General features: G+C 33.7%; 1 protein-coding gene across 1 annotated transcript in view; it reads left to right on the forward strand.

Moving 5' to 3' along the window:
- Positions 1-9829, forward strand: part of GRIK2 (glutamate ionotropic receptor kainate type subunit 2) — a 356468-nt gene extending 346639 nt beyond the window's left edge. The window contains exon 17 of the mRNA XM_072333341.1: positions 4583-9829. Coding sequence (XP_072189442.1) covers positions 4583-4747 — 165 coding nt within the window. The 3' untranslated portion in view covers positions 4748-9829. The remainder of the gene's footprint in view (positions 1-4582) is intronic.
- Positions 9830-17013: the final 7184 nt, after the last annotated feature.

Below are 17013 nucleotides of genomic sequence, written 5' to 3' on the forward strand. Positions count from 1 at the left end.
GAAGGAAAAATCTATAAAAATCAAACACTTGTGACATTTATATTTAAAACAGAAAGAATATTATGCACTTCACTCTGAATGCTAAAAGTGATGATAGCTTTCCATTATATTTCTGTTTCTCTTTGTAGAACATTAAAAACAAAACTTATAGTGACAGTTTCATAATTCTGTGTATAACAAATGCTAATACGTTTTCTGATTACCTTTCTAAATTCTTATAAAGCAATATAATGAAAAAAGTTAAATATCGTCTAACTTTCATATTACTACGTGCATGCGAAGAAACATGTTTTTTTTTCAGGCTGTAACTTCATGCACAAACTATGTATATAGTTTGTAAACAGTGGTAACATTCTGCTAAATGGTAATCTTGACTTTTCATGATTTGTGAGCTGTCAGCTCTGGCAAAAAATGAAAGAGGTATCTGCTATTTCTTCACACAGAGATTTTTTATTATTATTATTACTATTATTTATTGCTTTTTAAAAAAATTGCTTTGTATTAAAAGACTAAAAACTATAACTGTGATTAGATTTTCATTTGTGTACTTGAAATCTTTCCTTAGAACTACAGACATTTTTTCTAGCGTTTTATGGTGCTTGATTGCTGCAACAAAATAGTTACTCTAAACAGTGCTAGTGTTCAGCAATTTGTACGCCTTCCTTTAATTTCCCTGCTATTTGATTGTATCTAAGGTGACTTGGAGGCAACATTTACTTTTTTGTAGCATTCAGGAAGACAACTTATGATTTTGTAAGTGATGGGGTAAAAATTAGTAATTACTGATGTTGCCTGCAGTGTGGAAGGTAAGTCAGGGCAAAAAGTTATTTTCATTGAATTATGAAGTGAATCTTGTAATACCTTTTAAATGAGCTTGTTTTCATAGTGTACAGCAAGATCTGAAATATAATCTCAAAGTTCTGTACACATTTAACTCTTTTTTCCAGCAAGTCTGAATGGTCATTAAGACAATGGATTATCTTTTCTAAAATAATGCCTGAAAATGTCATTTATTTGTCAGAGAAAGTATTACATAGCTGCTTCTCTATTTCACATCATGTTCTTCCAAAAGATGTATTCCAACCTGTGCCTTGTCTAAAAACACAAAATTTAGCTGTACAGGAAATTGAGAATGTACACAGATTGGAATAAAAAAGAGGCAAGGAAGGAATTTATATTTAAAAAGCTCAAACATAAACTAATCATTTGTAAACTTTTTTTGAACAAGATTTTTCAATATGTAGAAAAACTTTTCTGTAGAGCATATTTCTCTGACAAAGCCCAAAAAAAATTATGCACATCATGAACTTTTCCATAACTTTAAACTCATCTGTTTTAGAATGGATGACCATTTCGGTGAATGAAATTTTAAGGGGAAAAAAAAAAAAAAAAAAAAAAAAGTATTATTTCTTTTATTTTATTTATACTAAATATAGTAGTATATTATATGTATATATAAGAACCAGATATATTATACTGTATAGTATATATAGTATATATATATGTATATACACCATATATATATATATATATAAGTAAGTAAGTACTAGGTTACCGAAGAGATGGTACTGTCTGGGAGACATATGACCATTAAAATAATGCATAGCATACCAGAAAAAAGATACTAGATAAGGTGGGGTTTTTTTGTTTTGTTTGTTTTGTTTGTTTGTTTGTTTGTTTGTTTTAATTTCATATAGTGCATGCAGTTAAGTTCACATGAAATTAATTTATATAACATAACTTGAAAACACAGTGGAAGAATTTCCTAGATATTAAAATAACTATCACAAGTTTTTGTTAAGTGACTTTTTAATACTGTCAATTATGCCAACATTTCTCAATTTATGGATTTTTCCTATTGAGATAAAATTCTCAAGGAATACAGTTTGGCATTTTTCGTCAGCTGTTATTTTCAGGTTATCTCGGAATGCTGGCATTGAGTACATGCATCTTCTTTCTTCTTGTCTTTGATTGTTCATACTGATAGTGTCTAAAAATCAGTACCTTTGGATAAGTGTCTGCGTATCTGTAAAAAACATTTTGGTGGATTGATGAATCTTGAAAAGCATTGACTCTGTTCTGTCACTTTTTTAGATCTTCTGGCAGAGAGAGCAAGGAATAAAATCTTGAAAGTTTTAAGTGCTAATGCACTATTTTTTCAGTGTAGGATTTCGATGTTTCAGTTAGGTCTTAATTCCAGAGGTGAGAGCCATATAATGGCTGCTGGTAATGTAACACTGAGGGCTGCAACATTTGCTTCTTAACAAATTCCTGTGAAGATCCTGAACTACGTGCTAAGTTCTGCACATATTGAAAATGACAAAATCTGCATGCCTTAGTAATTTAACCTGTAAGCCTGTAGGGAATATTAAATTAAATATTGCAATTTGTATTGATTTCAAGGCTTATTTCAATTCCATAAGTATAACTGAATTTCTGATGTTAAGCAACAGCAATCTTTTAAAAATGATTGTAAGAGGATTGAATACTTTGTTCCAAAGCACAGTTTCCTGCTTTCTATGCAATGTTAATCAAGAATAATTTATGCAATTTAATGTACTATGGCTCAGAGCATTAATTTGGAAATTTCAGTGAACATCTTCACACAGTGACGAGTTTTGTCTTGAACTTTGGCCTCTGAAGAACTCATGCCTGACTACACCAAAGAAATAGGCCTTCCTGTTCCTTGGATTTAAAACTTCAAATTTTCCTTAGTTGCAGGTTCTCTTTTCTATCACAAATTGAGTAAGCGTCATTAGTCTATTTCAAACTCAGCAAGAGAAAAAAGCATTTGAAAGGAAGAGCATCACAGCCAGGGGAAGACTGCACTTTTCATTCCTTCCTGCCTATTTCCTGTTCATAAAAAAGGTTAGAGAAGAGGTTATGTTCAGGACTTGGGGGATTCAAGTTGAGTTCTATCCTATGCCTGAAAATAGAACTAAATTCACATTTGCACTCTTTTACATTACATAGAATTTTACTTAAATGTACTGTTGAAGCAGAAACTATCCCTGAAGGATTTCTTCTCCCACTGAGTTCCCCAGTGCCTAATCTACAGAGCTGCTAGCGCTCTCACTCCCTCCCTTTCTCCCACTCTGCCTCCATTTGCTGTTTTTATGAAAAGTAGAATAGAATAAGTAGGAGGTAACTGGAAGCAATTTTACCCTGATATGTTCACATTCCTTTAATTTTACAGTCCTCTGCTGAGAGAGACACTAGAGTTTAAATCTCCTCTGAAAGAAAACACTATGGAACAGTCTCAAATGTGCCTCTTGTACAGCTTGCACACTCCAGCTGATGAACGGCTGCTCAAATAAAGAGTTGCAATATCTGCTGCACTACCTAATTTATTAGCTCTGAGGTTGGATCTGAATGTGGATTTTGATAAACACAGTTTGAAAATAGTCTTCCAAAGAATTAGGTGCAGTTCCTTAAAATCTTTCTGGACCTAGTCTCCCAATTCCAGTCTTATAGAGCAGTGGAAATATAACAGTTTACCATTAAAGCAAGGTTCTTGATTCAAGAGAGAAGTTAGATGATTATAGATTGATTGCTGGTCTATTACTAATCACACAGTGTCATTAGACTGGACTTAGTTCTAGGTGGTCTGTCTTCCTTTTGTAGCTGGTAGACATTTCACTTAGAGCATGTGATAAAAGTAAAAAAGACCCCATAATTAAGACTTCTTCACCATTCTGTTTATTCCATGCTTCGGTTCTAAGACCAAGAATGAGCTAATAGCTCAGCACGCTATTAGCAGTTCAGAATTCATTCAAATGAGGGTAATAAGGGAGATTTTAAGTTGTTTTTCAAATGTGTTGTGGCTGAAAGGAAAAATGGCTATGAGGATCTACTTGATGAAAACATGTTTATAATGTTTTTTTTCTGATTCCATAAACAGAGAGAATTTTGTAAATATATTCTACAACATAGTATTTGGTAATGGAAGAAGTGTTTAAATGCAGAAGACTTAGAACGAAAAAAAAAAAAAAGTAGATTCTTTTTTTTTTTTTTTTTTTTCCAGTAATAGGTCTGCATTTTAACAGTAGTTAAATATTAATTTTGGTAAATATATATATAATGATATATTATATGTATATACAATAGTATATATATATACATATAAACTATATAGCTTACTGTTTTGTTAAAGATCATCTAATTGAAGCATATAGAAATTAAATGCATTGTGTCAAAATATAGAAAGGTAATTTTTACTGAATATCTAATATATTCAGATGTTATCCTGTAAAGCTAAACTATGTTAACAGAACATCTGTTTGAAATATTTTTATGGATCATGTGCATGCATGTCAGTGGCTGGAAGATAAATAATTGTAGAGACAAGGTGAATTTTTTCAGTGAGTCATCACAGCTTGATAAGTCATTTTAATTATTATGCAATGCATATTTAAAAGACATTAATTTTTCATGAGCTCCAGACTGAGACAAAACAAATTTACAGGACTGACATGGCTGTGCAAATGGAATGAATCTGCTTCTAGGCATTGCAGTTAGACACTTCTTACAGATGTTGTTTTTTTTTGTTTTTTTGTTTTTTTCCCTCTATTTCCCTCTCTAGAGGTCCTTCTGTAGTGCCATGGTAGAGGAGCTAAGGATGTCTCTGAAGTGTCAGCGTCGATTAAAACACAAGCCACAGGCCCCTGTTATTGTGAAAACAGAAGAAGTTATCAACATGCACACATTTAACGACAGAAGGTTGCCGGGTAAAGAAACCATGGCATAGAGCTGGGAAGCCTAACACCCCAAGCACAAACTGTCGTCCTTTTTCCAAACAACCTTGCGAGAATGTTTCCTGTGGAAATATGCAACCTGTGCAAAATAAAATGAGTTACCTCATGCCGCTGTGTCTATGAACTAGAGACTCTGTGATCTCAACAGTTGCAATGGCCAGACTCAAATCACAAGCATCATGGATCAACCGAGTTATGCAGGGTTACACTGTTCGTCATGGGTTTCCACCATTATGAATGAATGAATGTTCCATATGAGTTTTGTGGCTGGTTTCAAATGCAGTCTCAATGAGAAATTACAGGTTCCTTTTGAAGTTCAACCGTTGCCAGGAGATGGAGAATAAATGTCTGAAATGCTACTAACCACAGAAGGAGTCTAGTAGAAGTAATATCTCAGAACTGTAGTGGAACAAGAAACTGTAAGTTCTTCTGAACTTCCAAACAAAGAAGGGTTGGTTACTCTTGGTAGACTGTAACTGCCATCAGGACCAGTGGTATGAGCTTCCTGGATGAGAGAAATATTACAGCAAAGAAACCCGAATCCATGAGTAGAAGAATATACGTGGAGATGCTCACCTGCTTTTTGGACTGTCTGTGTCACTGAACTAAGAAAATAAATAATAATTAAATAATAATAAACACATTAACTTAAATTTAGCTGGGCTGGAACTTTGATCAAAAAAAAACAACAAGAATAATCCATAATTTTGACCCAATTTTTAGAGGAATATAAGGTCTGTGAGTACAAAGGAACGTGTCTTACAACTTTTAGATAAAAGCGATTACTTTTTTTTGTCTTAAATTGTGGGAAGGGGGGGAGTAATGAGGACTGCGGGAAGGGGTGGGAAAGCAGTGCATTTCATGCATAGAGGCTTGCATTTTAGTCTGAATGGGTTTTGAAGCCTTTCTTCCTGCTACTAATTGAACTCAATGGAGCCTGTGCAATTCTCGCTAATGTTGGAAGTAGAATGGGTCACCTAAAAGAAGTGAATGTGGAGAACTTTAAGAAGGACTGCATTTTTCAATACAGTCACAGTACTAAATGAACAAAATTCTTGAGCAGTTTTTTTTTTTTTTCAAAAAAAAAAAAATGTTCAGGTTTATTTGTGGAAATGCAAGATTTCTATGAAAATAGTTTTTGTATGGAAATTTTTGTAATACTTTTTATCAACAAAATAAGAGCATATGTTTCTGTCAGGGGTGTGATGCCAAGCATGAATGGTAGTGCGTGTGCACCACCAACGTTTGGTGAAAACTATTTTTATCAAGAAAAAGGAATCTTAGAAGAGTCATATTTTCAAGTTAGATAATATAAAAACTAGGTGCACTACCACCACTGCTTACCATACAACACCCCTGGTTTCCACTAGGCTGATAACATGCTGTCATGAACAATTGTGTGTATTTGGTAAAAGACACAGACCTCTTGACCACATTGTGATAATAGTTAAAGTACACGCAGTTTGCTATTTGAATACACAAAATTAAAAAAAAAAAAAAAAAAAAAAAAAAAAAAAAAAAAGGAGAGAAAAAGAGAAAAAAAAAAGATTTTAAAGTTATGTCAGTTTTAGTTATTTTGTTTTTCGCTGCGTGACTTGAGAAAAATATGTACAGTACTTTGTGTTTGTACTGGTACATACAACAGCCTCAGCTTTAGTGCCCTAACATGTTAATTCTTGCCACTAAATTTGTGGCCAGAGTGTTTGCTGGGATTACTGAGAGAAGCCAGTACAGCACACCATGATAAGTTTTTGCTGGATCTAGCTCTTGGTTGCTACAATGCTTATATTTATGCCATGCCTATGGCAACTTCCCAAACATAACATTTTGAAATACTGCCCTACAGATGCTGAAGGTATCTCTACCACCTACAATAAACGTATTTATATCTGAACATAAAAAATGTGTAGGATGGTTATATAGAAATGTTATATCAACCGAAAAAGATGATCAAAATGGCCTTCATATGGAAAATATTTAATTTGGCTATTTAAAACAAACAAACAAATGAAAAGACCTTAGAATTATCATAAATAATCTGTCATTTGTAAGTAATGAGATAATTTGTTTACTGAGGCTTTATTTAAACTTTTCATCATCTTTCTAAGACAAGAGTATATGATACATCACGCAAATTTTAGAAGCTATGTAATCATATTCGGGCAAAGGAGCGAGGTTTGTGTCTACTACCCAGTTCTCATAAATCTTCATAGAGACTGAGCTGGCCATTTCCATTGTGAATAAGGACTGAGAAAGCAAAATCTCTGATGTTCGTGAGAGTTTCATCCCCATGTATGTGATAACAAAGAACAAGTTATCTTTGTTTGAAGTAAAAGCAAGATAAAAACACCTTCAGCAAAGATTCTGAAAATTAGTATGCTTACATAATGCATATTTAATTTTAAGTTAATTCTTTAAAATAAAAAGGGGAAAAAAAGTAATTGTCATACAACATAGTGAAAACTACTTCTGATGGTTTGGAATGGAAAAAAAAAATTGGCTATTGAATTTGTTTGATGATTTACAATAAAATTTGTAAAATCATGAAATAAAATGCTGTATTATATTCAGACAAATTTTTCTTTTCTCAATTAAGGGTGCTGAAATAAGCAGAAGTTCCATTCCCCCCTGACGCATATGGCTAATTCCTATTAACCCTTATGTGAGCCAAAGTTAAGTGTAGTTGTAGAATCTGTCCTAAATATTTAATTGGGTTGAAATCTCCCCAATGAATAAGAATCCTAACACAGAGTTAGTGTGGTTTAATTAGGATTTCAATGAGAATCTCATCCTTCCATTATTAAAGGAAACACACAAAGTAACTAGAGATTTGCATTTAAAATCCAGACCAGAAATGTATGGCTCTACAGATTAATAGTAGGAAAATAAGAATATTTACAAAAATAAAAATTCCCAGTACTATTCTGTAGTAATTATTTCTGCATTTTTTCACATACTATTAAGACATTTAAGGCAAAAAATACTAAGAAGCAGTTGAACTCCAAAGTAATAGGAAATACTGTTAGCAGTTTTGCATTCTAAAAAGTTAAATGGTTAATTTTGCCTACACTGCTATGACAGAAATTGTCTATTCTGAAGAAAACTTCTTAAATTTTAAAAACTTCTAAAAGCTCTCACAGTATAAATCTCTACGTTGTCATTAAAATCAAAGGAATCTCACCATCTAGAATAAAGGGAGTATCTGGCCCACGAAGCTTCAGAATCTGCTCAATTAGCCTGTAACTGTAGTAATTAGTAGGACACGATGATGGGTGCTTCTCTGACTGACCTTGAATGTTGCTCTGAAGAAAAATTTTCAAGCAGTTGTAACTCAAGTATATGGTGGTACCTAGTGGCTGAACAATGGCGGTAAAAGTTGAAAGAGACATTCTTTTCCTTTATCTTCTTCAAGATAAATGTTCATAATCTTTAATGATTTCTCATGCCTCAGCATGATTATACAGCAATAGATAACAATGCAGATATTATAGAAGAAAACACAACAGCCAAACAACAATAACAAAAACCCTCTAGCTTTTTTGTTATCATCATTTGTGAAGGAGTTCTAGTGCAAATTCTGGTCCAAATAGTTAGATTCCATCAACAGAAATGTGATGCTTTATAATAAATTGGAATTTATGGCCCAATCTAGACTCCAAGAGGCCATATTCCTATTATTATTCTATTAAATAAATACAAATTCAAACATATTAGAGAGTATGACAGCTTTTTGTGGGATACTACTTTCTGAAATTTTCATCTCACTTTTCAGCTCAAGAATTCACAGAATCACAGAATCATAGGGATTATGAAGGGCCTCTGGAAATCATCTAGGTCAACCCTTCTACTAATGCAGGTTACCTAGATCTTGAATAACCTTCTCTTTAATGTTGTTTTTTGTTTTGTTTTGTTTTGTTTTGTTTTCCTCTTTTACTTGCAACTCTGTGCAAGAGCTCTTTTTATCTTTTTTCTTCATCCATAGTCTTCAAAAAAAAAAAAAAATAATGTTTTACCTATTATACCCTATTATACTATCTAGTTAATATTTCAGAATAGAAAATAATTCATGAAGAAAACATCAAAGCCCAAACACGCAAATTGAAGCAAGAGTAATGCCTGGGTATACTGAAAAATCAACATCTTTTCAGGGAAAAGAGGTCATGATTACAGGAAATGTGACATAAAGAAGTAAAAGGTAATGCTATGAAATGATTTTCATATTATTAATCTCGTACAGATATTAGAAAAATATTTCTTTTACTTTAGACTTGACTTTACTTACTCTCCAGGTACAATGGAGTCTCCAAATATATCAACAGCCTCAAAGTATCATGATAAAAGTGCTAACTCCTTTGAAAGCAGTGGCAAAACTACTGTTGCAGAGAAATTTTGATTTTGCCCAATAATTCAGAAAATTCTGTACTCAGTCAAATGCATACTAATAAGATACTAAGGGCAAAACAAAGGGCCAGCTTGTGTTCAGGTGTGCAGGAGCAATTGTGCTCTTTATCATATTGTCAAATATGTGAAGGAACAGGACGGATTGCTGAGATTGGCACATCTGACATCCTAGATCATTGCTTTCCATCCTCAGATCTGTTAGTCACCTTTTCCCTTCCAGGCTTACCTCTCTGCTTTCCCACAAGCACCTCTAACACTTTCAAATTTATTTTCAAAATCCTTATCTCATGGCTCTCCTATAGCAGTTTTGAATATAAAGAAGTTACTGAAGCATCACATCTTCCCAGTTGTATTCACTAAGACAAACACACTAGCTTGTCATGTAACTGTAATCTAACTGTCCTTCTCTTCATTTACTACCCCCTCTGTCCCTTGCCTGTGTTATCTCCTCATATTGTTCTTGTACTTGCCTAGACTGTAAGCTCTTAGGGGGCAGGGAATGTGTCTTTGATTTGTTCTATGAAGCACCATGAACTATGGAGCTATAGAAATAATAAAAATGTAGATCTTTTTAAATGATGTTTGAAGTAATAGTGATCTGATTGACTGCTAGCCTAGTATTATATTATTTTAGCTCATCGTTTCAATCCCAATCAGCATAAACAAAATCTAAAAATAAATTATCACACAGGAATTATCACATTGACCCATTTTACTGGAAATTTCCTTCCAGGGTCAGGGTATAGGGACGTAGAACAGCATAACCATGTAACTTCTCTAAATGTTTTTATAGAAATTGTCCACATTAAAAATGGGGCATGTATGTTAACACATAACAATTCTATACAGGATGAGCTTTGTCAAACAAAACTTGGAATTATTCAAACTTAGAAGAACTATGATTAAGTAATTTGTTAAATAGAACGCTAAACACTTTGCCTGAATTGATTGTAGCTCCCCACTTAGTTCAACAAGACTCACTGTCAAAAAATCTATACTTAATTATTTTATAGACATTAGAAATTTTATATGAAAGATAATTCTAATTAAAACTAAATAAATGTTTTGCATATTTCTAGTTGCAACACTGTCTATGACTGATGGAAATATGTAATTGTGAGAATCTGAGAAGAAAGATTACTGTAGATAAATGAAAGGAAAAATTCATCATGTTTTAAAGTGGATCATATCAGCTTTATCTTTTACCTTTTTCTTCTTCAAGGAATGATGCCCTATAATAACAGACCATTTATTTATTTATCTATTTACTTATTTGATAAGGTGTACAGTGAGAATTATTTATAGATAGATCTTTCAAAAGTTTTCAGGGACAAGTAAGTATTTTTCTTTCTATTTCATATATTGTGCACGTTTTTTTCCAACTACTTAGAAGCTCTAGCATGAGCTAAAACTAATGCAAAAATCTCAGAGCTCCTTCTTTGCCATGACAACAGCAGTTTTATGATTATGAGGTTCATGGAAATTGCTTTGAAGAAATCAGGGACTTAGTCCTTCATTGAACATATCTAAAAAACTGTATGAAAACATGGAACACTGATAAAGATGCAATCCATTCTTTATGTTCCTTGAGTTACATCACCCACTGGAGAACAAATTCATAGCATTTTTTAAACTTATCTGGTTTTGAATGTTCAAGTTCAAACCTTTTGATGGGTTTATGCTAAAAATTGTTTTTTGCTGGTCTCCCACAAGTAGTCTGCAGGCTGTCCAGTCCAGGGAGTGAAAAGAACAGCCAGATGTAGTGATGGAATTTTATTTTATTTTATTTTATTTTATTTTATTTTATTTTATTTTATTTTATTTTATTTTATTTTATTTTATTTTATTTTATTTATTTTATTTTATTTTATTTTATTTTATTTTATTTTATTTTATTTTATTTTATTTTATTTTATTTTATTTTATTTTATTTTTGGTGCTAACTGATGTGCTTTTTTCATGCTATCTGTCCGTGCCATTTAGACTTGAGTAGAACAATAAACACTGTAACTTCTAGTATGCCAAACCATTTTGTGCATCAATGTAAAATCCTAATTTTTGTTATGTAAAAATTAGTTGTGGGCTTACCATGGAGGCGTACTTCATATAATCATAGACTCAGAAATCACAGAAATTCTGAGGTTTTGGATTTCCGAGTCTAGTAAATTCTTCTGATTTATTTCATCATAACAAGCCTGTAGCTCCCAAGATCCTCCTTACTACCCTTCAAGAAGACTGGAGGGACATCTGATTTCTTCCAGTTCTTAGACTTATCTCCCAGTCAGTATGATCTGTAACAGCTTATGAAGAGTAACCTATTTGTAGTTATCATCATTATGTAGGTATCATCAAATTCTATGTGTCCAGATTGTTTAAATGTTTCTAAACTTGATCTTTATCCACTGAGGGTCTTTTTTTTTCATTCCACATTCTCTCTGGCTTCTTTGAAGTCCAATATTATCAATAAAGACACAAAAGGAAGAAGGTAACTTCCTGATCTCCATGTCCCTTGTCATCAGATCCCCACCTCCATGCTGCAGTAGTTCTCTTGTTTTCCTTAGTCTTCCTTTTGCTGACAGTGTATCTGTAGAAACTCTTCTTGTTGTCTTTCAAATTACCTGTCAGATTCAATCTAGACTGACTTTGGCATTTGTAACTATATTTGCATACTCAGATGATATGACTATATTCTTCCTCTTTCCCCTGTCCCTGCTTCCACGCCTTGTAAAATTTGAGTTTATTTGGGAACACGGACATAGATGTCTTGCTGCCATTGCCTGACTACATAAATGTGGAATTAACTATTTCTGAGCTTGGAGGAGGTGATCCTTGAAAATCAAACAAGTCTCCTGGACTCCTTTTATCTCCAGCATTACTTCCCTTGGGATTCTGGAAGGTGACAGGCCAAAGTCTGCTCTCATAATGTCCATTATTTTGATCCTGTTTTTTTGCCCTGATCTCTCAAAATCCTGACATCCATCATCTGCAGTCCTTGTAAGTATTATATTCAGTAGATATCAGGGAGTTTCAAGTTCTCATGCTGACATGAGCTTGCAATTGTGAAGCTTCTTTCAATTTTCTGAAGACTTAATCTACTTGCAACTGGAATATGGCAGAAAAATTATGAACTTTCCATTAGATCACAAATATGATTTAGTCTTCATTACAGTATATTTTAATCTTCATTCACTTAGAGGCATTGTTCAATAATTTAAAAATAAAATAAAGTTGTACTCTGTATGTAAAATAGAATATATGTATTTCTTTACAAATTTTTGCCACTGAATCACTGCTGAACACTGTCAAAAGAGTAACAGCTAAGAGTAACAGCTACCTTTCCAGCTGGATTTCAAGACCTTTTACATGTCTGATTATCTTAATAAGATATCATTTTCTTAAAGGTGCTGAACAATATTCATTATCTCAGAATGAGTAATACAGTGCAATGAATGAAGAAAGCTGGTGCACAGTTTTGTTTTTAAACATTTCAAACTGTTTATTTTCTTCAAAATTGATAGCTATTTTGGATTACCTCGTTAGTGAGCATGTTTTTATATTTCTGCAAGTTATTTGTGTTCCAGGTTCATGAGGTCCAGCAGCTTTTCTTAGGCCACTGTACTAACTAATGATACTTGGTGCCCAGAGTGCCAATAGTATCCTGGGCTGTATTGAAAAAGGGTTGGCAGCAGGGCAAGGGAGGTATCAGTCCTTCTCTACTCTGCTCTTTTGAGGCCCCATCTGGAGTGCATCCAGGCCTGGGACCCACAGCTCAGGAAAGATCTGGAGTTTTTGGAGCAGGTCTAGAAGAGTGCCACAAAGATGACAAGAGGGCTGGAGCACTTCTCCTATGAAGACAGGCTGAGGGAGCTGGGCTTGTTCAGTCTGGAGAAGAGAAGGCTCTCAGGAGGCCTCATTGCAACCTTCCAGTACTTGAAAGGAGCTTATAAACAGGAAGGAAAACAACTTTCTACACAGGTAGATAGTGATAGGACAAGTGGGAACAGTTTTAAACTAAAAGAAGGGAGATACAGATTATATGCCAGGTGGATTTTTGTACTGAGAGGGTAGTGAGATACAGGATCAGAGTGCCCAGAAAAGTTGTAGATGTCCTCTTCCTGGCAGTGTTTGAGGCCAGGATGGATGGGATCCTAGGAAATGTGTGCTAGCGCTTAACTTAGTGGTTTGCATTGCTACCTGTGGCAGGAGTGTTGGAATTAGATGATCTTTGAGGTCCTTTCCAACTCAAATTGTTGTATGATTCTGTGAGTCTATGCCTCCATAATCTCTCAGATATAGCAGGATTTTAAATCACAGATTTTTTTTATTATTATTATTTTTTTAATTAATAACTTCAAGAGCATGTGAGAAGTTTTGAATTTAATTAGAGCATTTGAGATATCTCCATTATCTGAACTATTTTTAGAAGCAGAAGTGAATATCCAGGGAACACAGTCAAACTGCATTGTGTTTTTGTTGTTGTTGTTGTTGCTTGTTTGTTTGTTTTTTTAGTTCTTTCAAGGAATGATTCCCAAAATAGCACTAGTACCTATCTGCTCTAGACTCCTGTCCTCTTTATTTTAACATTACTATAATGCTCTAATGCACAGATGATCTTTAGCTAGCATCCAGCCTGATCGAGGAAATGTGCAGTCCTTAGAATCAAAATAACAAATAATATCTAGGTTATTGAAATGTTATCTTGTTTTCATCTCAAAGATCTGTTTTCTGATGATGGATATTATATTCATATTGCTAGGCTTTTATTTGTTTCATTGTTTTCTTTTGTACATTGAATATTGTTATACAAACACTTTTGCGTAAGAGTAACATTGTAGAAATCATCTGAGGAGCAAAGGTCATTTTTGTTTCTAGAAGACACTGAACCAACTCACATACTATTTTTTATTAGCTGATAGTTTCATGACAAATCAGGTTTATGTATTTGCATTTAATTTAATTTCTTTGCTTGCTCTTACCTTTTTGTTATTCTTTTTTCTTTTTGTTATGTTATTCTTTATTTAATGCTTATTTTAAAAATACCTCCTATAGGTAATGTTGTATTTTAAATGAAAGGGACAACAGGACTAAAGTCTTTGTTACATGCTGCCGTTGAATGAAAAGACAGTAGATGGACTGAAATAAGTCTGATTCCAAGATATAATTGAACGACCCAATTTTTCATCTGATCATTTGGATGTTAGGCTCTTATCACATTATAATTAATATTGACATCTTTGACAGTAAGAATCAAACAGTGTGCTGCTTGAGTGTCCTAAATTGCATAGGTTTTAACGAGATTTATTTTTCTCATTTGTTGGGAAAAGGTTAGGAGAGCTAGATAATTGATCTTGAGCCCAATGAGCTCGGCACCCCGTTGATGGCACAAATTAATTTTTAAAAACTCTCAGAATGCTGCTTCTGGTCAGGCATTTTTCATTCAAACTAGTAATGAAGGGGAGTGAGTATGCTACAATCATAGCATTTATGCAGCACCATCCATGAAAATAATGGAATTATGGGAATTTTTTTTTGTGTGTGTGTGTTTGTGTTTGTGTGTGTGTATACTTCTAAATTGCAGAAATTAATACACATTCCATGCATGCTGGCATTCCTCAAGGCTTACTCACACATCATATGAACTGTACATATGTATGTACTTATTGCTACTCGAAGCCTATCTTAGCCTCTTTAGCAGATCCATTTGACAGTTTTGTTGTCTCTTTTTAAAGTGACAGATGACTTTTGGAAGATAAACACTACTGGCTACATACTGGTTGTGTACAGACGTAGCTTAAGTTATTTATTTTAAAACATGTCAGATGATGGATCTAAAATTATAAATATGTAATGAAGATATAAATATTTATAAATCCATTGAAGAGATGGCATTAAGGTCTCTTAAAATTCAGTGTAAAAAGGAAAAAAAAAAAAAAAAAGGAGATAAAATTGCTTATACTTGACTGAAATATTTTTTAGTGTTATATTAAAATTCTTTAATCCTATTCTAAACTTGTATCACTCTTCTTAAATATATCAGAAAACCAATAAATCGTTAATATCAGATTTCATCATTAAATTCCTCTGAACATTCTTTTCAATAACCTAGATTTTTCATAACTACAATTCACCTACTTTTGTTTTCCATATTAATTATGAAATCCTTGCAGTATTTCAGTTACACTGAAGACTTCCTCTCAGGTAATTAAATAATAGGTAATTTTTTTTTTTTTTTTTTTTTTTTTTTTTTTTTTTTTTTGCTCTTGTCCTGAAATAATAGTATCATTTCATCTGTTATAATGGAAGTATATCTGGAATTATAGATATGTTTATTAAAGTATTCAAAGACATAACTAAGGTCTAATTATCATGCATGCCATATGATTTTACTCAACAACTGCAAAGAAAATTCTTGGTTTAGTTTTCCTTGAAATACTTTTACATAGTATATATTTCTAATGATGATCATTATTAAATTGTTCAGTTTCCTAACATGCATTAGAATCCTGAATCCTTAATAACAGTAAGTTGTGGCTGTGTGACTGTTTGAATGCAGTATAAATTCAGGCTGCTGCAAAAGGGGAGATTTTATTGTTTCACCATTTTCTAGGCTATTAAGCACATGTTCCTGTGATGGTCCTGCTTCATCTTTATCTTCTTCTTCTGTCTTAGTAGAAGTTTCTTTCCTTACTAAATGATCTATGTAGTCTTTTTTTTTTTTTTTTTTTCTTGTGTACAGAGGCAATCGACACTGACACTAGCTAGTTCTCTTCTGTCTGAAGTGCAGGGCTTTTCACAGGGACTGGAGCAACCATGGGTTCCATCACAGGGATCAGAATGACTGAAGGGTCCATCAGAAAAGTTAAAAAAACTGTAAGGCCAATTACAGGTGCTGGAGCATATGAAAAGCCCATTGCAGAGGCTGGAGCAACTGTACAGTTGGAGCAGCCACAGGGCCTGTGACAGGGGTTGGGGCAAGAGTAGGTCCTGCCATAATGCTTGCAGCAACTGCCAGGCCTGTTGCAGGAGTTGAAGCTGGTGGCTGGCTGAGGAGCTCATGTGGCTTCTTGCCAGCCCTCTTACTGGCAGCTGCTCTGGGCAGAAGACTCCCAGGAGCTCCCAAACCATGTGCTTCCAAGAACACAGGGCTGTTGAGAGTGCTTACCCTGCAAATGCAGGCATCAGCTGCTCCAGTCAGCCAAGCCCTAGGTTTATGTTCCACTCAGTGGGAGGATTCCATTCTGTCTCTGACTTGCATGCTGCTGAAGACTGCAAATAGAGCAAGGAGGCTGCAGCACAGCATGGGAAATCTCATCACCTGTGCTTGGACTGGGGACAAAAATACAGCTACTGATACAGCATCAATGCTTTGGAATACCTTTGAGTAAGGATTATTCTTATCTGGGTCATCTTATGTATAATGTTATTTTCCTACACAATCATCACTTATTTTTTATTTCATTTCTATTTTTGTTTTTTTGTAGTAGAACATGGATATCCATATGTACAAATGATAAACATTCCAGGGAAAAAGAAAAAAAGAAGTCCATACAGTGCCTCCCAAAAATGTGTTGTTAAATTTCTTGGTAAGACTGTGTTTTAGATTATGTTTTACTTATTTTTTTATTATTTATATTCCATCTCTTTTTCCTTTTGTATTAGAAGACATAACTGAACTGTGGACAGCTCTTTTAATTTTGTTTCAAAACCATTATTCCCTGTGCTCTTCGCATTCTCCTGTCCAGACTCTGGGACACAAATCTCACAATATATGCTTCTCTTCAAACAGACCTGGTACCTTTTACAGGTTTATATTTTTTTCCCTGCTATATTCTCCCTGTTTGAATAACACTTCTATACA

The sequence above is a fragment of the Excalfactoria chinensis genome, chromosome 3 (genome assembly GCF_039878825.1).
Source record: "Excalfactoria chinensis isolate bCotChi1 chromosome 3, bCotChi1.hap2, whole genome shotgun sequence".
Lineage (NCBI taxonomy): Eukaryota > Metazoa > Chordata > Aves > Galliformes > Phasianidae > Excalfactoria > Excalfactoria chinensis.